This window comes from Xenopus laevis, chromosome 2L (assembly GCF_017654675.1).
Source record: "Xenopus laevis strain J_2021 chromosome 2L, Xenopus_laevis_v10.1, whole genome shotgun sequence".
Classification (NCBI taxonomy): Eukaryota; Metazoa; Chordata; class Amphibia; order Anura; family Pipidae; genus Xenopus; species Xenopus laevis.
The window spans coordinates 128221429-128248734 of NC_054373.1; the positions used below are offsets into that span (position 1 = coordinate 128221429).

At 37.3% G+C, this 27306-nt stretch overlaps 1 protein-coding gene across 1 annotated transcript in view; it reads right to left on the reverse strand.

Annotated features, from left to right (window-relative positions):
* LOC108708487 (glypican-6) overlaps positions 1-27306 on the reverse strand; it is a 644360-nt gene that overhangs the window by 336527 nt on the left and 280527 nt on the right. Inside the window, exon 3 of the mRNA XM_041582431.1 lies at positions 26564-26955. Within this exon, the coding sequence (XP_041438365.1) occupies positions 26564-26955 (392 nt within the window). The remainder of the gene's footprint in view (positions 1-26563; positions 26956-27306) is intronic.

Consider the following 27306-nt stretch of genomic DNA (forward strand, 5'->3'; position numbering starts at 1 on the left):
CACAGACGTCAAAGATGTCAACCTTCACACCAAAAAGATGATCAACTATATCCATAGATCTGTAGCAGATATAATCTAATTTGCACTGTAGAAGTAAACATCCATCATAAATCATTCTTGTTTATTTGAGAAATTTCTTGAAAATACTCTGCTATGCAGCACAAGATCGACCACTACAATAACCATACACATAACAGGCACCTCATACAAAACAACTGTAGTTCCTCTACGTCTACAGCTTGCATAATCAAAGATTACTGGGCTAATCATTTCAGGCTCTCTACACAATATTAACAATACCAGTTAGTCATATTTCTGTCACATTCTAACTGGTATTGTATGAAAATATACTCAATTTAATACTCATAAGCTACCTTAGGGGGATATTTACTAAATTCAGAATTTATCTCATATTTTATAAAAAAAAAAAAAAGGACAACCAAATTCCCATGCCCGATTTGACCTTATTCGTTAATAAAAAAAAACTCGAATAAATTGGTTTGGTGAAAGAACCAATAAAATCTAGCAAAACCCCGAATTGTTCGATTTTTTTCAGACTTTCTTGCAGAATCACTCACAACAAGCTCAAGCGCAACACAGTGCAAACCACAATACTGTATCTTCAAACTGAGATTGGTACCTCTCCCATTGACTTATACAGGACCTTGACAGGTCTGAGATGGTGGATTTTCAGATTCTGGCTAAACATTCCATATTTAAAGTTTCTCTCTAAACACCATCAATCATACAGAATGAAATGGGTATAATCAAATTGAATATGGCACATGTAGCAATGCTAATTTCCTGTGTATTTCCTGGCTTTACTCTACTGGACTGTTTACTGGACAGGAGATGAGCACCTTCACACATTACTAATTTTCCAATATGACAATGAGGTATTTTTATGATTAATTATGCTCCGTTTCTCCAGCTGGAGTAAAGTCCAAGCTCTTCCTACCTTCTTCCATTGCTCCTATATGACAACCAGCAGCCCCATTCATAGTTATGAATTTGTCATGGATGGGTTAAAGATTACACAGTGATAACTGACAATTGGATGCCCCACTATTTTTGTGCTTTACCCACCAAGTGCCTCAGCATTTCACTGGGTTGTCCTTCCAATGTTTAGGAAGAGACAATCCTCACACATGTTGAAGGTTAAAACATAATCTCCTAATGCTGAATCCATCCTTCCCTGAAAATAAAGAGGTAAGGATCAGGTCTTTGGGGATACCAGCAATTAATCATATCAACTCAAGGTCAAGTTTTTTTTTTATGCAACTTAAGTAAAAATAACCTTTAAATTTTTTTTTTTATAAATGTCTTTTTTTGCACCAAAAAGATACATAGAAAATAGAATGAAAAATGTTGTTACAATGTTGTATAGGGTTACATGTATTGGGTCGGGCATGTGATGATGATCACAAACCTTTATTAATCCTTAAATTACTCTAAGCAATAAGAATTTTACATACACTGCTTCCTTGGAGACACTCCCAGTTCCACCCAGCATTCTATCAGCTGAAGAGAGACAAAGGCATCAGTAATCATACTTTTGTGTTTAGGTTGCTATTGCAAAAGTAATCCTCCTGCTAACGCCTCAGACATATACCAAATAGTGAACTGAAATACATGGGAAATTTGTTGTTGTCGCGTAGGAGATGGTGTTTGTATATACTTCATCTATGTGGCAAAAACTCTTTTAGCGTTGTGATCTCTCTTAAGAGTGGCTTCAAGCCAGTCCATGAGATGGACACATCATTTCAATTGATGGAGGCAGATTTGAAATCCAACATGCAATATGGCTTTTCTGCTGACAGCTAATTTCTTATGTACCTTTGGAACTTTTGCTGTGTCTCCAAATATTGCCCACAGAGGAGTGGGAGTATCTGAATATGTAATTTAGAATTGCAATAAAAGGGAACCACATCCCAAAATTTTTAAAGGAGAAGGAAAGCCAAAAAACTACTTAAGCTCTAAGTGTTGCCAAGGAATAGTATATATAATTACCAGCAAGCAATCTCCCATTTGTTTTTCCATTAATCTTTTAGCTGCAATCGATTTTTTAAAAAGTGTAAGCATGTATGATATAGCATACCTTTGCTGCTGTCCATAAATCCTTCTGAATAGAGCACACGCATGCGCAATCGTTTCAATCCGTGCCCTGTGCATGCGCACAAGAATAATTTTTTTCCTTGTGCAGCGATGAGGATGCGGTCACGTGACATCTCCGTTTGTCATCGCTGACCTCTCTCATCTCTTCATTCACCAATCGCACACTCCTGCTCCCCCATTGCTAAGAGATTAGGGTAAGCTTTGAAGCTCCTGCGCTCGCTCAGGATTTAATTTACAGTCTGTCAGCGAGCCGAGTGCAGGAGCTGAGGAGGGGGAGATTAAAAAAAGGCAGGCAGCGATCAGGTCTGTCTGACTGAGGTCTGTATTATCTTAAAAAGAAAAAGACACATTTTGTTTTGAATATAAACTACATCCTTTTTTTATTGATTTATTTATGAATTATTGATTTATTGATTGACAGAAGCGAACTGAAAATAATCTATTTTGAATACAAATTTATTGAATAAAAATCGTTACATGTTTCCTCAAAATGTACATATCCAGATCTGTAATCATTACATTGATTCCTCAAAATGTAGTTGTTACAAAACTATCTTTTTTGTAACACAGCTTGTTCACGCAGGTGCGGCTCCTTGTTTGCCTCTGAATGCCAGAATGCATGCGAGTATGATTATGTCACGGGGGGGGGCACAAAGGAGGCACATGTGCATTACAGAGAGAGCGCAGGGCGGAAGTGATGCGCCTATTTGAAAATGGTGGCGCCAAACTGTGGAAAGGGGCGAAACTTCCGAAGCATGGTACACAGAAGCAGGAATGATTTCAGATTTTTTAGTATGGCGTTTCAGGACGGCGCCTGATGGAAAACACATTGAAGGAAGTGTCGTTTTTTGTTTCCTTCTCCTTTAAATGAATGGACAGGACCAAAGCACAGGAGAGACACATCTGAATAAGCCCTTGCCTTCCCGGGGAAATAATGCCTGCAATTAGCGAGCTTCTGACACTAACTTTGCACAATAGGAAGATGCTATGCTGCGATGGGGATAAGCCGTTTGAAAGATAATGCCAGCACAATGTCACCCTGCCTAAAGAGAACACTGCAGCAGCCTGGTGGGAACCAAGGTGGGGCAGCCGAGCTGGACCTACAGGCCTTGCTGGAATCCCCTGCTCCCAGCTCTCCGTGGTGCTCTGAGGCAGAACCATTAATGGTCCTGGCACAGGTTTAGAGAGCAGACCTTCATGCAGGATGCCGATCTGGTCACTGTGCAGGTACTTTCTCAGCACCTCACACAGCTCCATGACAAGCTCATACTCTCTATAGCAGACATGATACATACGGCTATTAAATGGATACAGGCTGATATAACTGGTCTAGGACAGCGAACAGATCTATTTAAGACTTATGTAGATGAGCTTATACAAAGTCATAATGAGATGCAGGAAGAAAAATACTACTTTGAGGAAAGAACTCTTCATTTAATTCACATGTAGAGAACCTGGAGAACAGGTCCAGGTGCCAGAACCTCAGGGGTCGCAGAGGTCATTGGCACGCAGGAGATTAGGCCATTCCTCTGCTCACTATTCTCTGCAATCAATCCAGAACTACCATCAGAGGCCTGGCAATTTGATAGAGCCCACAGGGCTTCGGGGCCTAGACAACCAATCTCTCCCCAATAACACTCAATAAACGGGGAGACCTATGCTAAGTGACCCAACATCTACGGGAACATAATGAACCTTACCGCTGGGGCTTCCCATTCAAACTTATAGTAACAACGGGAAACAGACAATTCATCTTGCAGGACCCCGTACGAGGCCCCCAATTCCACAAGGGTGTCTGACTGCCTCTCAGGACCCACCTATCTCTACACAGAATAACATCCCTTTGGGAGAGGGTGGAAAGCACACATTGCAAGACAATGACCTAAGAGACCTCACCCTAACCCAGACAAGTCTCTGACCCTATTGTTGACAAACCTACAATCTGCTCGAGATCCTATCCTGAGGACAGCGAGCCCCAGGAAATTCCATTTCTACTCCCGCCAATTGTCCACTGGAACTGGCTGACCTGAGCCACTCCAAACAGATCAAGTAACGGAGCCAGGAGCCACGTTTGTAAAAGACAAACACAAAAATGCCTTTGGTTACTTTAACATATTCTGTTTTTGTTTACAATGTTCTTATACTCTACCATATGTTTAGAAAGATAAATATAGCAAATGTTGACGAATGTTTGTTAATTGACCTTTTTATGATGCTTACCTTTGACCTCTCTTGGCTTTATCTAATGCACTGTGTGAAACCCGACTACCCACTTATGCCACTAGCTCAGGAAACCCCAAGACGCAACTGACCCTATCTACTCCACTACAAAACCCAATACAAACCTAAAATGGTGAAGATCTTAACGCTGAAAGTCAATGAACTTAATATCATAATTAAAATGATACATGGACATACAACATATCCATAAACTAAAGCTGGAAATTGTTTTAATACAGGAATCTAATTTTAGAGCCTTTGACAACTATACACTTAACAAATATGTACTCTAAGGGTTTTCAAGCAACTGCACCCACCAAAAAGGTTGGTCTGATCACAATGTTGCTCAGTCGAGATGACAGAGCTCAACGCAGACCCTAAGGGATGCTATTTACTGTATTTATCATGGGGAAAACCCTAAAAATGCAAACCTCTATACCCCAAAATGAACCAAAATTTGTTCCTTAGTCATCCCTAAAGTTACAGGAGACTACCAGATACCGGTGATTATAGGAGGAGACTACAACCTGGTTCTCTCCGAAATTAGAGATCACCCTCCCCCCCACAACATAAACAGTATGGAGTGCAATGCAGGAAATTACACCAACTAATTTGCAAAGTAGATCTTTGAGAATTCTGGAGAATTCACCATCTGAACAAAAAAAGCTTACACCTTTTAGTTGGTTCGGCACCAGATCTACTCAAGATTGGACTTTTTCTTACTCTAGGTGCCTCCTCCCAATCCCCACTACAGATATAATCCTGATATCCTGGTACGACCACTTAGCAACCACAGTAGATTGACTTCTCCTTGTCACTGTCAGGGCCCGAAGGCACAATTTGGAGTGCGGACCAAGGAGGAAGCAAATAGGCAAACACAGTTCGCGGTACAATGGATTAGGCAGAAGAATCGTCAGTTCAGGCAAAGGTCAGTCCAGGCAGCAATATATCGTGGTCGGGGTTTCAGGCAAAGGTCGGTCCAGGCAGCAAAGAATCAAGGTTGAGGTTTCAGGCAAAGGTCGAGAATCCAGAATCAATATTTAGAAAACACCCAGGAACTCTAGATAGAAGAACCTATACTCGGGCGCTGAGAGAACCTTAAATAGGTGGATTTTCACGCCAAAACATGCTAGATGATGTCACAGGACGTGCGCCAGAATGTGCACCAGCGTCTGCACGTTTTGGACGCCAGTGTAAATACACTGCGTAAAAATGCCAGCATCATGCTGACGTCTGACGGCCGCATGGCCTCTTCTGGGCGCCGCCATCTTGGACGTGCCGAGGACGCCTTACTGTCACCTAGGAGAGCAACCCATTAGCATCTGAATGGGGCCCTCTTAAATCTCAGAAGCCCTAACAGAGTATTTCAGACTGAACGAGCTTTCAGTGAATTATGTCTCAGGGAAGCTCACAAGGCTGTCATTAGAGGGAAGTCATCACTACAAAACTGAAACTGGAGGAGAAACTGAACTCCTCAAAGTTCGTTCACAGAGACATCCCTCCCATTACGGGGAAGATTTGAAAGGGTTTGGAAAAACTTAAACTTGCTCAAGTCCCAGGACATAGAGAAGGCACTCTGCTGGACCAAACAAAGATACTCCGAGAGAGGCGACAAACCACATTCCCTTCTTGTAAAAAAACTGAAGGGATAAATAGCCCAGTCAGTGATAACTTTGATCAATGACGAAGGAGGAGAGATGACTTACTCACCAAAAGAAATGGCAGAGACCTTTTTAAAAGTATTATATAGATAGAGAAAATTTCTTCTCACAAAATACCCATGTAAAGCTCTCTTCAATAGACCTTGAATTCCGTGAACAAAGCTATCACTGAGGATGAAGTAAAGGACATTGTCAAATCCTTTCACTCCTCGAAAGCCCAGGGCCCTGATGGGTTCCTGTATTTATACAGTATTACAAAAAATTCTCCAACATTCTGATTCCAAACCTGGTCAAACTCATTAACTCTTCCCTAAACAACAACCCATTACCTAATAGCATGTTATCCTCCTACATCACACTGATACTCAAAAAGGGTAAGGATCCAACTCAATGTGGGAGCTACAGACCGATCACTCTATTGAACACGGACCTCAGAGTGTTCAATAAAATACTGGCTAACAGACTGGGCAGATTTATGTCTGAACTCATGAACACTGATCAAATGGGCTTTGTGTACGGGAAGACAGGCAGGAGGCAATACCTGCAGAGCGATTGATCTAATTAATGTCATCAACAAGACTAATACCCCAGCACTCCTATTAAGATTGGATGCAGAAAAGGCGTTCAACCTCTTAAATTGGGACTACATGCTTGACCTTCACTACACTGGCAACAAGGGCCCCTTATTTACAGCTATACAACACCTATATAGCACACCAATGGCAACCTTCAAACTACCTGAGGCATCCACCTCACAAATCCCAATCCGAAATGGCACTAGGCAAGGATGCCCCCTATAGCAACTGCTTTAATGAGTGTTGAACCTCTTGTCTCTGCCATACACAAGGACATAACTGGACCTAAAATTGGAGAATAAGAATTCATTGACTCACTTTTTGCAGTTGATATACTTTTAACTCTGACAAACGCAATAGTGTCTCTCCCAAACCTTCGTGCATTACTCGCAGACTACAGTAAGCTCTCTGGCTACAAACTGAATGTCGATAAAATGGAGGCCCTCCCATTCAACCTTACCCCCAAAGTCAAAGAAGCGCTAAACTCAAGATTCCACTAGAAGTGGAAACAATAATCGATGAAAAGTCTTTTAAAGTCCTAGGGCACTTTATGCCAACATAATTTTTCCGTCTCATAGAAAACATCAAAATCCTCTTGAGCAAATGGAGCACCCATACCATATCTTGGTTGGGGAAAATAACTGTACTAAAGATTACCATTTTACCCAAGTTGCCCTAGAACAGTCTTAAAAGACCTCCAAGTCACCTTCCGATTCATATAGGGATAATCACAGCACAGGATCCATAGAACTGTAATGTTGGCTAGAAAATCACAAGATGGTTTGACAACTCCATATATCTGACAATACTATTACACTGTATGTCAGATCCCCGACTGGACGACTTTGTGCCCCACAACTAAGTTAGGAATTCTCCTACACACCTTAGTTCGCACCTCTGGCTCCATAACAGAAGCCTCCAGTTGTCCCCTAACTATCTTGGTCCGATCCAATTCACATTGCATATCTTGCAACTATGTAAAAACAAATACCACCTGGCTAAACAGGACTCCCACTACAGATGCAGCCACTTTGGTTTGTCTGTTTGACACAGAATAACTAAACACAGATATACCATTTATCTCATTTAACACAGAAAACTGCGTCACAGCATCCCATCTAATTAAAGAATTCACCATTGTGAACAATGGTGCTTTGGTATGAAAAGGTTAAATGTATTAAATGAGTTAAGATGACTTTAGACAACACAGTTTCTTCAATTAACCCTGAGTCATGACGCATTTAACTCACAAATCCAAGTGGCTTCATCTGTATTTCTACCTAAAACCTCTAAAATATTCATCTCGGACTCGAGTGCACACAACCTATTCAGAATCTATGACTTTTTCAACCCAATCACTAGCAAACAACTGACTTATAATCTAAATTCCACCTCCCCTCCACTCTCTCCTTTGAACACCTCCAAATTACACAATTTATCCAAACGAATGTCAAGAAACCTGTACGACCCCTTGCTTTATACATGTCTCCATTTGAAAATATCTCCTAACAAGGCTTACCTGAAAAAGCCCTAATTTCCACTATGTATGAAATTATAACTAGCCTCCCAAATGACCCCCCTCCAAAACACAGATATATGCTATTTTCACTTCCTCTTCACTCTTAAGCACCTCTTAAACTGCAAAAAATACATGATATTAAACTTGTATGTCAAAAATACATGTAACATCTATACTTCTTGTCGGTATGAGAAGAAATCCCACACTGTTAGGGATGTCATTCTTTAATGAGCGAATAGAGAATTGTAGAGGTACGCATGCAATGTCTCACCTAAGTAAACCCCTGTGCAGCCCAAATAAGAAACGGAATTCCAATAAAATTAATCCGAAATTGTTAGATGGGTCATAGTGAGGGTGATACAGATCTGCTGCATGACAGGCTTTAATTGTGGTTTATAATAGACCTTTGAATATTTGTAACCATTTCTGAATATTTGAATTTTCTCATGTGTATTTATGTGCAATGGGTATTATGCTAAAATGCATGATTTATATTTAGCAGCATTTAGCTCCCTCCCTGGGTGGAAACCCTTATCAGCTGTGGCCAAAATCGTTGAAAGTTATCCAACCAGTGGATAAAGTTTAAATTCACTAAAGGTGAAATTTATTTTGTGGGAAAGTCCTGCTTTCTCAATATAGTTATATTTTCACACTGTGTTGCTCTGGAGTGAATTGTCGACAATAATAGTAAATCATTTTTTTTACCAAATATATTACAGCACCAAAGCATTTTCTATTTTTTTATTTGTTCAGTAAAAATACTGTTTATCAGCAGTGCTTATAAAAAAAAAAAACCTACAAAGACACATCACTGGATTTAAATGGATATACAAAGAGTAGAAAAGAAATGTCAGTGGGCTCTAACTTTGAAGGATAGGAAAGAAAGCTTAATTTTCCACCAAATGCCACCCACACACACCAGTAATCAACACATCGGACAAGCACAGAGATGCGTCTCAAAGTAATTTCCTCCCACTAACAATGCAGACTCAACATTTAATAAAAGTTGTATCAATCACAAGATGTGAATCATGTTACAATAAAGAATGTGTTGTCATTTTTAAATTTATTATGCGGGGTCGCCTTAGGGCAACCCATAGTCTGCAAATACTATTTTAAACAATAACAACGTGGATTCACAAGTTCCTTGTTTCCGATGTTAGATTGACTTTGTTTTTTATCATCTACATATTATGTGGGTTATTTCATTAAATATTTTTCTGTTATATTATGAATCGCAACAAATCATAATTTAGCACTTAACAAATAAAAAGTATTAAATGTATAAATATCTTTAACTTCTAACCCCTTTTAAATAGCATGGACTTCTAAATATACAATTTCACAGTGTTTTATTGATTTATTCCCGCTGAATCTGCTTATATTTTTCATAAAAGACATTTTAGTCTTTATAATAACAGTTATATTCTTCAAATACCACAACTGCATTTTTACCATCCTTTCTCAAGCTCCCGTTATTAAATTTTTTGCTCTTCATCTTTATTTTGTGTTTGTATTTTCAAAAGGTTTCATTCAACGAAAAGTATGTACAACTTTCATGTAATGATTTATGAACTTAATATCTTTGTCTGTTTATTATTGCAAGGTGTTTCTCCAATGTAAAACTCTGAACTACAAATACACATGGTGATATTGTAAGCCCCTTCTGTAATAATTCATTTCAGTCATTTGAATTATTGTAAAATTGCAACCCCTTAAAGCCCACATAGAAATACTTTTCCTACACTGACAATTGTAAATGTAAACTATGCTCTGCCCCCTTGCTCTAATATGGAAATGCAGCAAAGAGTGCAGTAACTAAGCCAGACTAAGCTGTAAGAGCATCCAAGGCCAGAAATTGTCTCCAAATACACCCCTAACCCCTTTTGCATGGCACTGCTCCTGCCAGTCCCATGCAGTGCTCCAAAGTTCTCCATGAAGAGCACTGAGTAAGAAGCAGTTAGGACTCTGCAATTTTTCTTCTCCAAATTGCACCCCTCCAAGCTATGCCTTGGGCAAATGCCTAACCTGCCTACCCATAGTTCCAGCCATCAATACTAGGACATGGCCTACTCCATTCTAAGAGGGCAAAGAGCTGTGTTTCGAATAAACTCTTAAAATTTTCACTATACTGTATCACTGCCTGAGATTATATTGTATGTACATATATATGCAGAATATACTTTATTAAAGCAAATGAAATTTACCAAAAATGGCTGGAGGACTTTAGCTTGAATACAGATGCAGCAGAGCCCTAAAGATTTTGTTAACTACACTTAACAATGGCTCTCAATATTATGTACATAATTTCCTTTTAAATGTATGACATTTTGCTTTTACAAACTGCAAATTGTCTAGAGAGTTTATTGCAACAGGAAAGTGGTGGCAGGTGGCATGTGGAATGAAGATGAGAGAATGAGCTAAATGCCGGGGATTCTACTCAAACCATGGATATCCCACTAGTAAACCACCAGCTTGCAATATGACTTTGTCAGGCTTCACCTGTCAGTGAGAAGTCATGGCCAAACTGGAGAGTCACAAACTGTTCACGTGGAGTAGTCAGATATTCAAAGCAGAAGTCAAACTGGAATCAAATAATCAGGATACAAGTATACAGGAGCAAAGTTTATCACCAAGCACAGAACCTTTCCTTGAGCGTTTTTTTAAGGAGGGTGTTTTGGCACCTGCATCTTGCAACATGATGCTGCGCACGTTCACGTTAGCGGACATTTAGATGCCCACTTATGTTGCGTGATGACACACATGCGTCCACATTGGTGTCCATCTTGACGTGCTTGTTCATTCGCGTTGAATCCTTACATTGCCCCCCCGAGGGGTGGCCTCTGGACACCCTTGGATGGTTTCTCAGGATGGATCTTGTGAAAGGCTTTGATAAGTCCTGGAGAGTGGATATTCCCAACAGGTTCCCAGGAATTCTCCTCATCCGGAAACCCCTTCCACTTGACCAGATACTGCAATTTCCCCCAACGGAGCAGAGAATCCAAAATCTGTCCTACTTCGAATTCAACCCCTTCTTGGCAAATGACGGGAGGAGCAGGAACAGGATGTTGAATAGGAAACGGACTTGAATTGAATCTCTTCAACAAGGCAGCATGAAACACCGGATGAACTTTCATAGAAACAGGAAGTTCCAGTTCAAAAGTAACAGATTTAATGCACCTCTTAATTGGAAAGGGACCAACAAACTTAGAAGCCAGCTTCTTCGATGGATGGGGAAGATGAAGGTTTGTGGTAGCTAACCAAACCTTCTCTCCTAGTAGTTGTTGTTTCCACCTCAGAGAATTGACGTGAAAGAGCATCAGCTTTCATGTTCTTTGAACTGGGCTTATAGGTGATGTGAAACTGGATCCGTGAAAAGAACAAAGCCAATCGGGCTTGACGAGGATTCAATCGTTTAGCCGATCTCAAATATTCAAGGTTCTTGTGGTCAGTAAAAATTAAGATGGGATGCAACTTTCCTTCCAATAAGTGTCGCCATTCTTCTAAAGCATACTTGATAGCTAATAGTTCTAGATCACCCACGCCGTAATTCCTTTCAGTGGCACTGAGTTTTCTTGAGAAAAAAGCAACCGGATGGACAATGTCCTTGACACCCATTCTCTGGGAAAGAATAGCTCCCACAGCAACTTCATTGAACAATAACGAATTGGTTAAGTAAATCACGAAAAATACAATTCAAAAAATGTTGAAAAGTGGCGGGGGCATTGCAGAGACCAAACGCCATAACTGTGTACTCAAAGTGACCGTAGCGAGAACGAAAAGCAGTCTTCCAATCGTCTCCTTTGCGTATTTGAATCAAATTATATGCCCCTTTAAGATCTAACTTGGAAAAGATACTGGCTTGACCGAATCTCTGAAAGAGCTCTGGAATGAGTGGTAATGGGTACCTGTTTTTGATCTTGATCTTGATTAGATCTCGAAAATCGATGCATGGCCTTAAAGTGTGATCTTTCTTTTCAACAAAGAAAATTCCAGCCCCAGCGGGTGATGTGGAAGCCCTGATGAAAACTTTCTCCAGATTTTCATCAATGTATTTCTTGAGCGTCTGAAGTTCCGGTTCAGAAAGTGGATAAATCCTGCCAAAGGGAATAGGGGCTCCTGGGAGAAGGTCAATAGGACAATCATAGTCTCTGTGAGAGGGAAGCGAATCAGCCCCTTTTCCATTGAAAACATCTAGGAATTTGTGGTATGAGCAGGTACTGCTTGGAGTTCATCTTTCTTTAGAAGTACAAGCTCTTTTAGTCACAGAGCCGAGTGGCAGTTTTGTTGACAAAAAGATGAATTAAACACCAAAGTGCCTCCGTGCCAATTGATTGTCGGATTGTGAAGCTTTAACCAAGGCAGACCCAAAATAACAGGAAAAAGCAACGAGTCCATCACATCAAATTTTATTCTTTCATGATGCTTGACATGAGACGCAAAAATAAACAGAGTCTCAAAAAGAATAGAGCCAGAGGACGTCAGTGTGCCATCTGCTAAATTGATGCTAAGTGTCTGAGACTTTGGAATTAACGGAATATTGTGTAATAAAGCAAAAGTCTTATTCATAAAGCAGCCACAGGCCCCAGAGTCGACTATAGCGTCCACTTCAAGTTCCCTTGAGTCCATCTGTAAAGAAAGGCGAATGATCAAAAATGAGTTCATTGGAACAGATGATTGAGAAACAGGAGATGGGTTAGGAAGCAGATTACCCTTAGGGCAGACTGGACAATCACGGAGTATGTGACCAGATTGGCCACAATACAGGCACAAGTTGAGGTGCCTACGTCGAAGTCTCTCTTCCACTGATAAGGCTCCCTGAGCCACCCCAATCTGCATAGGTTCTGGTTCAGAAGATACTGATGGGGTAACCGGTTGATGAATTGGGGATGGCGCCTTCGGAATGACCCAAGAAGGAGAAGAGAATGAAGGAGTGGCTGAAACCTTCTCTTGTCGTCTCTCTCTCAATCTTCAATCAATTTGAGTCGCTAGCAGGATAAGTTCCTGTAGAGTATCTGGAATTCCAACTCAAGTTAGCTCATCTCTGAGAAGTTCAGAGAGTCCAGTACGGAACTGCCATTTCTAAGCTCTGTCGTTCCATCCTGTATCAGGAGCCCAACGCCTGATCTCAGCAATATAATCCTCCACCGGTCTCTGCTTTTGACGAAGAGCACCTAAGGCAATTTCAGCAGTGCTGACATGATGAGGGTCATCATAGATAGATGCTAAAGCTTGAATAAAAGTCTCAGTAGATGCCAAAATAGGACTGTCTTGTTCCATAAGACGGTGAGCCCAAGCTTGGGGTTGCCCTTGAAGAAGCAAAATCATTACGCCCACTTGGACTTGTTGAGTGGCGTACGTACAAGGTTTCAAAGTGAACAGGAGTTTACACCCATTGATAAAAGTTCTATAAGTTCTCCTGTCCCCCTGAAAATTTGTCGGCATGGCTACCTTTGGTTCTGGGAACGAAGAAGCCACTGCCACCAGATCATCTGGAGACAGCAGAGAAGGACCAGGAGCGGGACCAGGAGTAACCGCTGGATCTTGCAAAGCTTGTAACTGGTCTTGCATCACCTGGTGCCCTCCTTGTAAATCATGAACAGCTTGGGCACATGGTCGCAACCTTTCCCTGAGTGTTCTTTTAAGTAGGGCGTTTTGGCGCCAAACGTAGTGACACCTGCATCCTGCATCATGACGCCGCGCATGTTCACTTTACTGGACGTTTAGACGCCCGCGTCCGTTTCAGCACACAGTGCGTGATGATGCACATGCGTCCACATTGGCGCGTGTTCATGCACGCTGAATCCTTACAGATTTAAATTCCAATGCTATTGCAAAATACAGCTATTATCATTGCCTACAAGTTCAAGATCTGCAAATAATGTCTAAAGGTAAACAGCATACCAGTAAGTAAAATGTACAAATTGTCATAAGCAATTTTTCTGCAGTAGGATGAAACAACTCCATTATTAGTACGTTGCATGGAATTCCCTTAAAGCTTGCAAAAGGATTACCAGAAAAGTATACATGTTGAGTGTATATCAATGAGTGCACAAATACAACCAGCAATATTGAATAAATATATAACTATTTAATCATTAAAGCATTAATAACAATAATAATTTGGACATTTTCCTTATATAAAATGAGGTCACAATTAACCCATTTTAGTTTAGTAGACATATTTATTAGAATATAGCTGATCCTGCTCTCTGTGATGTCACTCAGCTGGCATGGCTCTGTGACACAAGCACTGACACATTGAATACTGGTGCATGCCTTCTAGACACCAGGAATTGCAGAGGAATCCAGATCATGATGTCAAAGTATATTTAGCACATCATTCAAACTCTTGCACAAGCCAATGGTATTGGCCAGTTTGCTGTGGTCTCAGTCCTTGAAGTCACTGTCATTGTAACTGTGGTGTCTGCCTCATATATTCTTCTTCCAATATGATCCTCCATTAGAGATATATGATTTTCACCAACAATGAGTAAGTCACTCTTGGACTCATTAGACAACTTAATTTTAAGTGTACACTAAAAAATGTGTATTAAATAATTGCTCATACATCATGAAAGCTTGTCAAGATCCTGGGGACATCTTCCAATACATGTGACCACTTGACAGTTTTTATAATCTTTGTTCTTTGATAATAACCAATATAAGTGTTTATAGCATACCTCTAAAACTACAATATCAACACACATTCACTTGCTGTTGTATTTCACTGTGTTCCCTTGACTGGCTGATCTACACTGAATTATACCAGTCCTAACCTGCTATGTGTACATTGTATTTAACTTAAACCTCTGTTGCTGTAGGTCTGGTGTTGGAGCACTGGGGCCATGCTATAAAATTGGTGAGTGATTATTTTTTTTAACTATGGTACTGTGTTTTACATTTCTTTTATATTTAACCTTGCCATACCTTGCTTTGGCATTTCTCCCTGCCATTATGTGACAGTGTCTACCTTCACATAATGCTTTCTGTTCCTGCCTCCTCCTTGGTCCAACCAAACACTAAGACAATTTGCTGCTGAGACCTTGCAGTGACTCCCTACTGACATTTACAGTATATTTTGGCCATAGAGGAGATACAGAATATTTCAGTAAAGGATGTTCTAGAGTTACATTTGTTAAAGGAAAAATTACTTTTTCTCAGACATAAGATGGCAGTGGTAAAAGAGCATACACTTATCTCACCACAATAAGCTGTATATCAGTAGAAGGAAACATTACTTGAGAGTAAAAGTGAGTTTATAGATATATTGGAAGCATACCATTAAAAAAACATTTGCTTAACACTTTCCGTCTCCTTTAAACCCATTTTGAGCTCTAATATTTCTTCAGAGTTCCTCTAAGTCATAATAAAATTACAGATATATGAAAACATATGTTAATTTCACCACAATAATAAGATTACAGATACACTGAAACCTCAATTTTATGACTCTAATTTTAAGTTTTCTCACATTTTACACTGTTTTTCTGTGGTCCTACCAATATAGTATATAATGCACAATACATTTCCCTGTTTTTACATTTATCCAAGCATTTACACCATCCCTTAAAAAAAAGGAAAATGAGGGTTCTACTAATATCTAGGGCAGAAAATAACTATTCATGCCATCTCACCCTAACTGACCCTTAGTTTAGATCGCCACAGTCAATTTAAAAAGTTTTGTTGTGCTGAAACGTTGGGGTTATTCTCATTTTTTGGCAGGTGTATCTGCTCCTTGTTGCTTTCTTTCTGCCTTGTACACACTATTCGGTGGTATGTATATCATTGTTATATATGCTGATGTTCTTGTAAACATTGTTGCAACTGCCTAACTGATCTTTTAAACAGTAAAAAGATTTTTTTGTGATACCACCCCTGCCAAAGACAAAAGTTTTTTCTGAGTGTGCAAACCTGATGTATAATATCGGGAGTATCTGGCTACTTTAGGGGTGTAGTGTGCCCTCCATGTATTTGTATTTTTGAATTTAAAAAGGGATGTCAAACCTACACTTTGTAAATTTCCTACAATAAAATATAACAATCATAAAACACAAATGGGGCAATGTAATAAAAGACGGTAAACTATTCGCAATGTGAAAAGTTATGCCTTTGCGCGAACAAATTTTGCTTTGCGCAAATTTAATATAGCTTTTGTGAACCAGGAACTGTTTAGCGACAACTTCCAACAGTGGAAGACCGTTTGCAAATTTTAGAGTTTGTGCCAATGCGCAGTTAATGTAATAAAACTTCTTACTGAAAAAGTCGTTTTGCTTGTTTGCTCCAAAAGATTTCGACACCTTCAAACACTTGAGTGCTCAATTAAAATTCGCAATGCACAATTAAAATTTGCAATGTAATAACAGTTCAAGGAAGAATAATACATTGCGAGATGTGGATTTTTATTCTTATTGGTGCAAATTATTTTGCTCTTTGTGCCTTTTATTACATTGCCCCGAAGTTCCTTGACTCTGTGCAGTCTCTTTGCTAAAAAATAAAGAATAATATTCTGCAGATGAAGTAAATTATATCTAGATATTTGACTCATGATACTCACATAGATTATTATCTCACATTTTTTGATTGAAATGAATCCTAAGAGCATTGCACTGTGATGTGGTGCATGATGTACTAATGTCTGTAAAATCTGTATACATATAAGAACTTTATCAGATATATCTAATACATATGTCAAAACTTTATCAACACTCCAATAATTAACTTTAATGCTCTTTTATTTAACCATACTGATGGTTACACTAAATCATGCTGTGTAAAACATTCGAAATGATGCTGCCCATAGCAACCAATCAGATCTTTGCTTTAGTTCTAACTTGCTTTTAACTTGTAACTATTGAAATCTAATTGCAGATTGGTTGCTATGGGCAACATAATATCTTATGTTTTGCACAGTATAATAAATATACCCCAAAATCTAAGAACAGATGCCAGTTCCTCACCCCATTGTTAATTAGTTCTGCTTGTATACTTAAGTCCTACTTTTTGCTGTCTTTTTTCTTCTACCATTTATTTATTATGCACCTATTTCTATTGTATGCACTACCCTTTGACCCTTTGCTTTCACCTTTCCCCTTTTTTTCTTATTTTCCATAATTTTTGTCACTTTTCATTCTCACATACTGCTGGGCCTGTGTAGTGAGGTATGGCCACTTTTTTAAGTCTTTGTGAATGTACTTTCCATATTCAGGTCCAAATGCATTGTATCTGAGCTTAAGGGTGTCTGAGCAAAGTGCCACACACATAGCAGGCATTAGCTTTTTATAGAATCAGGTTGCTGACAGGAAGAATGTAATATATTTATGCCTTTGTTTTACCTGATATGCCTTCACATCAGACTACATCAGTACATTACAAGAATATGTTAATGACTGGGTCAATGTGCATTATAACAATATTTAGTATCTTTATGTTTATCTGTTTCATGCAAGTTAAGAGAATATAACAGTGTAGGTAATTATTTACCATTAATATTTTTAACATTCCAGCCAAAATAATTCCAAATCTATATATAGTTGAATTTCAAATAATCTTTGGTTTTCTTGGCTATCCTTTTAATGCTTGAAAAAAAAATCATAATTGTAACTTCCATAAATATTCTCTAGTGAAAATGTCATGTACTTTTATGTATTAGAAATAAAAAGCATTTCTTGCTTGATTTTAAAAGCAATAAACCTAACACAAAGTGACAGTTTTTCAGAATTGGTGAAAAAAAACCTTCACTTAAACATAAAGTCTGCCTGTATATATGAAGGCACATACTGGGGCGGATTTACTATTACAGACGTTAAATTAAAACAGAGTATGTCGCCAAGGAACCAGTCAGCAAATAATTTTCATCAGACTGCTAAAAGTTAGAAAATAACAGCAGTTGGTTGTAGAAGTGCCTAATACATTCCCAGAGAAGAGGCAAGAGGAATTCCTAACTAACAATCAAAATTGTAGAAGAACTTCTTTTTGGACCACTACTTCAGACAATGAATCATGCAAATAAACTACAGATAATTCTATAGAAAATAGGGTGTATGCTCCTGGTAACAATTATATTTTCTGAATTCAAATGCCAGCATCATCCACTTGCCTTTCCATATGTATTCTGTACTCATCATTTTGCAAATATTAATAAATATTAATAAACTTTTAAAATAAAATTTAGTTCTGCAGTCAGTACTGACATTTAGGTGTTCTATAGATATGGGTGATGCTGAAAGCTAATAAATTACCTCCTGTTTATCCTGTTTGCTCATTTTAGTTGCTTACTTTATCCTTATATGTGCCAGTCTCTTAAAATTCTCTTTTAATATTAAATGATATCAAAAAATCCTAGTGTTATCATTCCTTTCCCCTTAAATAACCTACAGTACAGCTGATGATAAAATGTTTTATTTCAATATTGTTTGAAATAAATGTAGAGTGTTTGTATACCCAGCAGCCAGTGTTTTTTTATTTTTAAGGAGAACTATTATAGAAGAAACAAATGGCAAAGAACAGTGCAATGTATTTTTATATTTGGTAATGGGCACAATATGTAAGTTGTCATATCTTTATCAACAAAATATGAATATGTCAGTGGTAATATTTTATAGGCTCCGCTGCATGGCTCTTACGCCACTTCATCAGCACTATTAATGCAATATATCTGTCAAGCATTATTAAAATTCTTTTTGATGAATATCTTGGATCACAAACCTACACACTGTATTGAAACTGCCTGGGGGAATATTCTTGTTGCAATGTATCTTTCTCGATAGCTTGATATGAAAGACATATTCAAACCATTCTTTGGTATTTCCAAATAGTAATGCACCGGGTTTTCAGGTTATACTATTCAAATACAACAATGGGTTCTCTGTCTTATATAGACTTTAAAAAATGGCATGTCCCTGCCCCTTCCAATTTGTTTATGTCGCAGGAGTTGAAAATTCAGCATTTCCCTTTTTCTCCTCAGGTTACACTGCTGGAAGGAGCTGATCCTATACTGTATAATACAGGTGTTGCATTACATTTTCTATTTAAAAGATTCATATTCTGTTTTATGCCATTTCTTGCATCTCTTTCCCTGGTGTATTTTCCTCCAGTTCATGTGCCCCCATGATATCATTAGCAAAATGCTGACTAAAAATAAAAAGGATTGAGGGGAACAGACAGTAACCAGGAATTTCAAAGAAAAGTTTAATACAAATAAAAAGCTATAAAAAAAGAGAGGAGACTGGAAAGGGAGTGAGGCAGATTCACTGAGGGAATGCTGATAACATCAATACAAGAGGTCTTTTGTGTCTCAAACAAGAAGAGAACATAACAATCCAATATCCTTTGTTGGGCTAACGGCAAAAGAATAGGGAATTATTAACAAATAGAAAATCCAATAGGCAATGGACAGTACAGAGGAAGGCAGACAACAGAGCCACAAGCATGCACAAAGATAGTAAGAGGGGCAAACTGGCATCTTGCAAGCATATAAGGTAATCAACAAGAGACAGAAAACACAAAAAGGAAAAACACAAGCTGAATAAAGCTGATTGCTTTTATTTTTCAACTAGAATGCTATTGATCTTTTATGACCATCAAAGCTGGAGTGAGAGACTAAAAATTACAATTACCTTTTATAAAAGCATGGAGTTTAAAGTAAATATGTACAGTACCTGAAAATACAGGCATTCTGCATTGATTCAACCACACTGTAGCATTAATCTAATCTGGTCACTAGATCAAGAAAAATCATTAAAAAGCCTTAGTTCTACAATAGTAACTGAAATGGCATTAAATAGCAAAAATTGAACCCACAGAGTGTATAGGTTGAAAAAAAACATAAATATGCTTGTGCAATGGACAAACTGGTCGCAATCTATATTTTATGCATTACATTGAAAGAAAGCAGCTGGTGATGGTGTCAACAATATCATCAGTATGACAAAAGCATGAAGTGTGAATGCATGCAAATTAATTGCAACTGATACATTGATGATGTCACTGATGATGTGCTTTAGGGTCCTGATATACAGGACGCTTAATTGCCCGGGGCAGAAATCAGCCCTGATGTAGGTGACAAAGTGCCTGACAATACCTCTGTTCTTGTAGCACACAAACAGAAAAATAAACATGGGTAGTACTGGGGCACATAACACATAAAGTCCCTGTGTTATCTAGCTTTTTCTCTCAACAAAGTAGTGTAGAGTAGTGGGCTGGTAAAATGTCAACAATATGTTCAAAGGTCAGACCAGAATTAAATAATGTATTAGAACAAAATGACTAGAATTCAGATTAGAGGGAAAAAATATTTGGCAGGTGCCTATCCAGCCCTTGGGCATGCATTTGGACCTTCTTGAGATTAAACATAATTGATCCTGCTCTCCCTCTTGAGACACAAGTGTTTTATAAGTGCAGGTATAGGATATCTTAAACACACAAAATGTGTCAGGAGAGAAGAGATAACATATGAATACATATTCAGAAACCTCTGAATTACATTAAGGCCATCGCGCTAGACTCCGTGGTATCAAAATAATCCAAATTTTTTAGATTATTTCCTTTATCTCTGTAATAAAACTGTACCTTGTACTTGAACCAAACTAATTAATCCTTACTGGAAGTAAAACCAGCCTATTGGGTTTATTTATTGTTTACATGATTTTCTAGTAGACTTAAAGTATGAAGATCCAAATTCTAGAAAACCAAGCATCCCAAGCATTCTGGATAACAGGTACCTTCAGCAGTAGTGACTGATATAGGCTGTAAAACAGCATATATATATATTGTGTTACATATATACAGTATTGCAAAATATAAGGATATCACTGAGGTGTTCCAATTCATACACTGTATAAGTACAATGCCACAAGCTAAATATCTAAAAGTACTAATTATATTTTACTGATTGTTCATGGTTTTGTGTATTATATTTGTATATTTCTTCATGTCTTAAAATACTGCACAGTATGTATGTTATAGTATTCTCTGACTTTGCTAAACACACTTTTAAAAAAGATCAACATTTCCTCTCTTTGACACTGGCATGAGTTTCATTAATATTCCTATCCAAGTGTGACATGGTTCCCACCCACTGAGCTGTATTTATTAATGCAGTACGTGAACGCATTTTGGTCTTTTTGTACTTATCCAATTACTGTATTTTGAGCAGCATCCAGAAATTTTCTGCAACTTAATTTTATTCTGCAAAAATGACAAGCCATAATTGATTCATCCTAAGCCAATTAACCTTGGCAGGTTACAGAATCTAAAATGCCTACATGAACCTGGGAAATAAGTGGAAATTGCAGTCCTTGGTCCCAACAAGCCCTTACTAAGAATGACTAAAAAAATGGCTCATCAATCAGGTTAAACCTTGTTTATGGTCTGGATGAAGAGTAGCCAAATATATTTCTACTGCAGGTGTTTTCTTGAAATGCAGAACATATAATAAAGCATGTCTTTAAAAATATGAAAATCTTTATCTAATTAGAAAAAAGGCCTTATATTATTTATCAACATTTACATAGCACATTCTCCTTCCTATAATAGATCTTGAAAAATGAATTACTCTTCTTTACCTCGAGTCCATTTATTTCAATAAACAATTTACAATCCTGAATTTCTGTCTGTTCTGGTACAGAAGTGCAATATAGCAAAAAGTACAAAAAATAGTCATGATCAAACCACTCTTTGCAGAGAGCCTTCAAAATAAAAGAAAGATAATAAATGATTCTGAATGGGAAGAAGGGGTGTCTATGGGACCCTTTCCCAGGTCAATCTCCCCTTTCACCTCCTGTACAAGACAAAGGAAGTTTCCATAAAACCCCATTGATCATTTAATTTAATCCAGCAGCCCACAGAAATTCTTACAAACAAACCTAAAAAGCCTTCAGGTACAAGGCCTTCGAACCCAAAAGTGTATGCATAGCACATACTCAAGATATGGAAGATTGCAGAGATTTTCGATTTTATACTGCTTTGGAGCCTTTTTCTCTTATTGGATAATTAAGGGCATTAAAGTTATTGTTTGGGGGATTTAACTGACTTGTACATTACTATTTAAAAAAGTAACAATCGTATGCATCTATAACATTTACAACATCTAAGAAAAGATATGTAATTGCCATACCAAAGACACTAATACTAAAGAAATAGAGAATATAGTTCAAAACAAGCGTCCCTGTGTCCAATGCTTTCAGAACAAGCTTTCAGAAATAAAATGTAATTCCCAAGTCAGGACTCCTTTTGTAGTGGTTAAAAAGCTTTGAAAATTGAGGTTAAAAGGAGTATTTATAAACAGAAACACATTTACTCCAGTTGCAATGATATTTTCAGGAAAACAAAAACAGAGTAAAGTGCAAATAGGACCTTAATTGAAAAAGTGTTACACTGTATTGGGAGTGATGTTATCTCAAATGTTCATTTTTCCCACTTTCAACTCTATCTAGTCAGCAGATGGCTTAAAATAAGAGAATGCACTGTATGGTCAATGCAGAACAGAAGTTTGCATCTGTTCTTTTCTTGTAAGAATTCAGGAAACTAAGCCTGGAACAGTTTACCTACATTAAAACATTGCATTAAAATTTCTAAACCCCATTATATAAATTATTATGAATAATTATTATACCCACTGTTAGACACATAGCTGCTAAATCGTACATTGTAGGAGGAGATGGCCTAGGGGTTAAGTGCCCTTGATGTGTGATTTCATGATAGCAAACCTGGTTCAATCCCCTGTGACAACTCATTGTGACCCTGGACAAGCCATTAATCACCTGGTGTCCCAGCATACTTAATACCCCTATAATGGTTGCCTTGATGTAAAGCACTTACAGTCCCATGGGAGAAAAGCAGCAACCAATTAGCAATTAAGTTTGAACAGTCTACTAGAAGTTAAAAACTTAAAAAAAAACTTGTTCTTGGCAAATTCACTTGTGTATAGTGATGGCCGAATTTATTCGCCATGCACAAATTTGCGGCGAATTTCCGCCACCGAATAAATTTGCGAGCTTGCAGCGAAAATTCACAGTCGAAGATTAACAGATGCCTATTGACTTCAATGGTCACTGGCGTCACCTTTGATGACGGCGCCAATTTTGACACAGGCGAATTGTTGCTGGCATCAAAAACTGTGTTTCACAAATGTTTAGCCCGTTTCACAGGAAATCTGCAAATTTCATGGCGAATCTAAATGGGACAAATTCGCCCATCACTACTCGTGTATGTTAGCACCTATGTTTATATATGGGTCTTCAAGTATTTGGTAGCTATATAGATATCAAGACCTAAGGTTGTATAGGCATGTTTAGAAACATAGACCATTATGAACACATTTTAAGCAGAACACACAATCAATAAACAAGGTAAGGTCTCTCACAAGCAGCTAACAAAAATTAACTGTAACCGGTTTCTTTTGTCTCTTATAATGTAAGCCTGGACTTTGTCAGCCATGACTGACAATAAATTATCATTTCATTGTACTAACCATGATTTGCATGCAGTATTTAACTGTATACAACCAATTTTTACATTCTGTAATTTTACATTTAACATCAGGAGAGAACTAAAATATGATGTCTAGCTGGGACAAAGTGGAATTATTAAAATACATTCTTGCATCAAGTGTTTAACTAAAATCAAGGTCATATTCTTTGGATATAAAAAAAAAATAATAGATTTCACAATACATTTTTGTAGTGTAAGTTGCATGGGAGTATAGACAAACATTGTACTTTATAAACAAAAACAACTAATCATGTCTTAATTAGTTCTATTTACCATCTCCTTTCATACATATCTATAAGGTCCTGCAATTTGTTTCATTTTACTAATAGTACAGTACAGTGATTGTGACCTTTGTTCATGAATGTCAAAATGTTTATTTTATCTATATAATATCCAATTTTCAAGTCTTTTTTTAGCACATTATTTAGCTATTCCCTTAAATAAAGAGCTGCAGTTTCACCTTTTGGAAAAAGTTTAACTAATACTTGAATGAAACTACTACAGTCATAGGAGTTTCTTTACTTATGTGAAAGTAAAACAATCTATGTCCAAAGTAAGTATTACTAGAACAAAGACATTTACATTTACTAAACTCTGAGAGCAGAGTTATCTAACACTGACAAACAATTATTTATTCAGTTTGATCAGGTAATAAAAATTTGGTTTCAAAGAGGCCATTTATTCCAAAGTGGAGAAACCATCCTTGAACAGAGGAGGGGGCCTACAACACCGCTTGTCAGCAACCTACAATGCTGCTTTGACATCCTTACCTACATGTCTAATTCAGTTGAACTGAAGAAGGCACTCGGATGAAATGTTTTAAAGAAAAACTCTAAGGGGCAGATTTATCAAGGGTCGAAGTGAATTCGAGGGAATTTTTGAAGAAAGAAAAAATCAAAATTCTAAGCCATTTTTTGGATACTTCGACCATCGAATAGGATACTACGACTTCGAATTTACTTTGAATTCGATTAGAAGTAAAATAGTTTGAATATTTGAATATTCGATAATCAAAGTACTGTCTCTTTAAAAAAAAACTTTGACTTCAATAGTTCGCCAAATTAAACCTGCCAAAGTGCTATGTTAGCCTATGGGGACCTTCTAATGCATTTTTCTATGTTTTTTTAAGTCAAAGTAGAATCGTTCGATCGTACGATAAAATCATTCGAATCGTTCGATCAAACGATTTTACTTCAACCTCAAAACGGTCAAATTCTGTAAAAAAAACTTCGACTTCGATATTCGAAGTCAAAGTATAGCCATTCGACGGTTGAATTTCGAAGTATATTTCACTTTGAAATTTGACCTTTGATAAATCTGTCCCTTAATGTCTAGTTGCCTTGACTTAATTCTACTAGATACTGTATATCATGACCTGGATAAATGAGAATCTTCTTAGACACCTGATGTCAGTGACTTAAAATCCCCAATTCAGTTTCTCACATTTTTTGCTAATGCGCATACTGTACATCTCACAATCTCACATTTATTTTTCTGACAGGGAAGATACTCAAGAACATTTTTCTTGTGTTTGGAATTCTCAAGTAAGTAGATTGATAGAAATATTTAAATTCAACCCGCAGATAAATGCATTGGTATAAATGGATGTCAGGACCTCTGTACTCTATTATAAAGGTTGTACAGTTGTGGGATCTATTATCTGGAAACCCTTTTATACAGAAGGCTCAGAAATATTGGAAGCCAGTCTCCCATAGACTCCATTTGGTACTGCTTATTACTAGACTATTTACATGCCACATTACTCTAGAACAAACTTACTGTAGCTACAACTAAACATCAAGAGATATTCCACCTCATCAAAAGACATAAAACAGATAAAGGATTAGGATGAATTCTTATAGTTGATGCAGGATGGTAGTTGTTTATGTGTATTATCTAACAAGACTGTTTACATTACACACACTATTTTTATTAAATAAAAGCTTGGAAACAATTTCTATAATAGTTTTTATTAATACAAATATCTCTGGTAATGGCTTGTTTCAACTACTTAGTTTGACTTATAATTAAGTCATAAATAAAGTATTTAGGGTTGCATGGTGACTTAGTGGCTAGCACTGGGGTCCCAGGTTTAGTTCAGACCAGGGCACTTTCTGTAGGGAGTTTGTATGTTTTGGTTGTGTCCATATTATGATATGGGAATGTGATGGAAAGGTTACTGTAGGCTGTAATCTCCACTGGGGTGGCGATTGATGTGAATGATGGTACATATCTGTAAAGTGCTGTGTAAATCAAAAGAATTATACACATCTTATTTTTCACATTTATATTAATGTACTTCATATTGAACTTAACAAAACCAATATTCAACATTTGATAGAATCAATATAAACTGCAACCCCATACAGCTGGATTTAAAATACATAATATTATCATACTAAAAATATAATGCAAGATGGAATAATAGAAGTTTCATCTAATGCACTGTGAAATTGGGTGAATATATTCCTTTTGAAATATATTATACTTTTTTGATTGAACTGAAGAGAAAAGGAATACAATATGTCATTCCTAAACAGAATTGCCATTCATTTTTAGCCTTGATGAGTCTGACTACTGCCAGTCATTTTTTTAACCAAGGGAATTAGAATCCTGAAATGAGCAATGTCACTCACACATATTTGTCACATTACAGTTACTGATAGGAAATGTCATCTGATTATAGTTCTCAGCTGTTTCTCCAGTGCTTATGAAAATGGCTTAATAAGTTAACAGATGAACTTTTGCATCTTAAATCTTCTCCAGTTTTGCTCAAATATATATTTAACTAAAGTCACAGATTGTATGATCTGCACATAAAAACACTACAAGCATATAATACTACAAGCAGTATTACTATTATGATGATGTCATAAAACAAGAACACATTTATACAAAAGAGCATTAGTACATTTGAAATTTCATTTTGCAAATTCATGTAAGAGGTTGAATAAATAAAAGTAGAATATTTTTCTCATTACCTTGGATACCCTGTTTGCTACTTCCCGACCTACTGTGAGACCTTGGACAAATGTTCGTGCTGCAATAAGTGCTCTTGTAACTTGAACTTTGAGTTTTCTAGGTATATCTCCAAATGGTTTCAGTTGGTCTGTGTATTTACTGATACACTCAAGGTAGTCCTCAGAGAAATGGTATTGAGGATTTATAAGCTGAAACATGCGTTCAAGTAGCCGTGCCCAAAAATCATTGAGAATTTCTTCCAGGTTGACATTGCCTCCTGTGTAGTAACGTTTCAGTTCAGTAAATAAGTCTTGGAACACCTCAGTGTTCTGCATATATAGCATTCCATAAGTATTCACAAACATGTCGTTAAGTGACTTCTCTGCATTTTTCAGGAGTTCTCTGAAAAATTCTAGATGCAATATGAAAAAATTAAAATACAATTAGTACAGAGTTTCTGTTCTGTTAAAAGATCATATTCATTCATATTCAAAATATAAACACATATAAGTATATATTATCCACAATTATTAGCCTTTACAAAATATCTATCTCACTATATAACTATAACATTATTATAAAAATATAAATACGTTATAAATGATAAATACATTTAAGACAGTGGCATTTCTATAACAAAAAATATTGTAGTGGAAATACTGTTAGCTTAAACAAGGTCCCAGTGTCCTAATGCCATGATGGCAGGCAAATCAGTTTTACTTCCAATGCAAATGGTAATAGAGGTCTGAAAAAAATGTCAGGA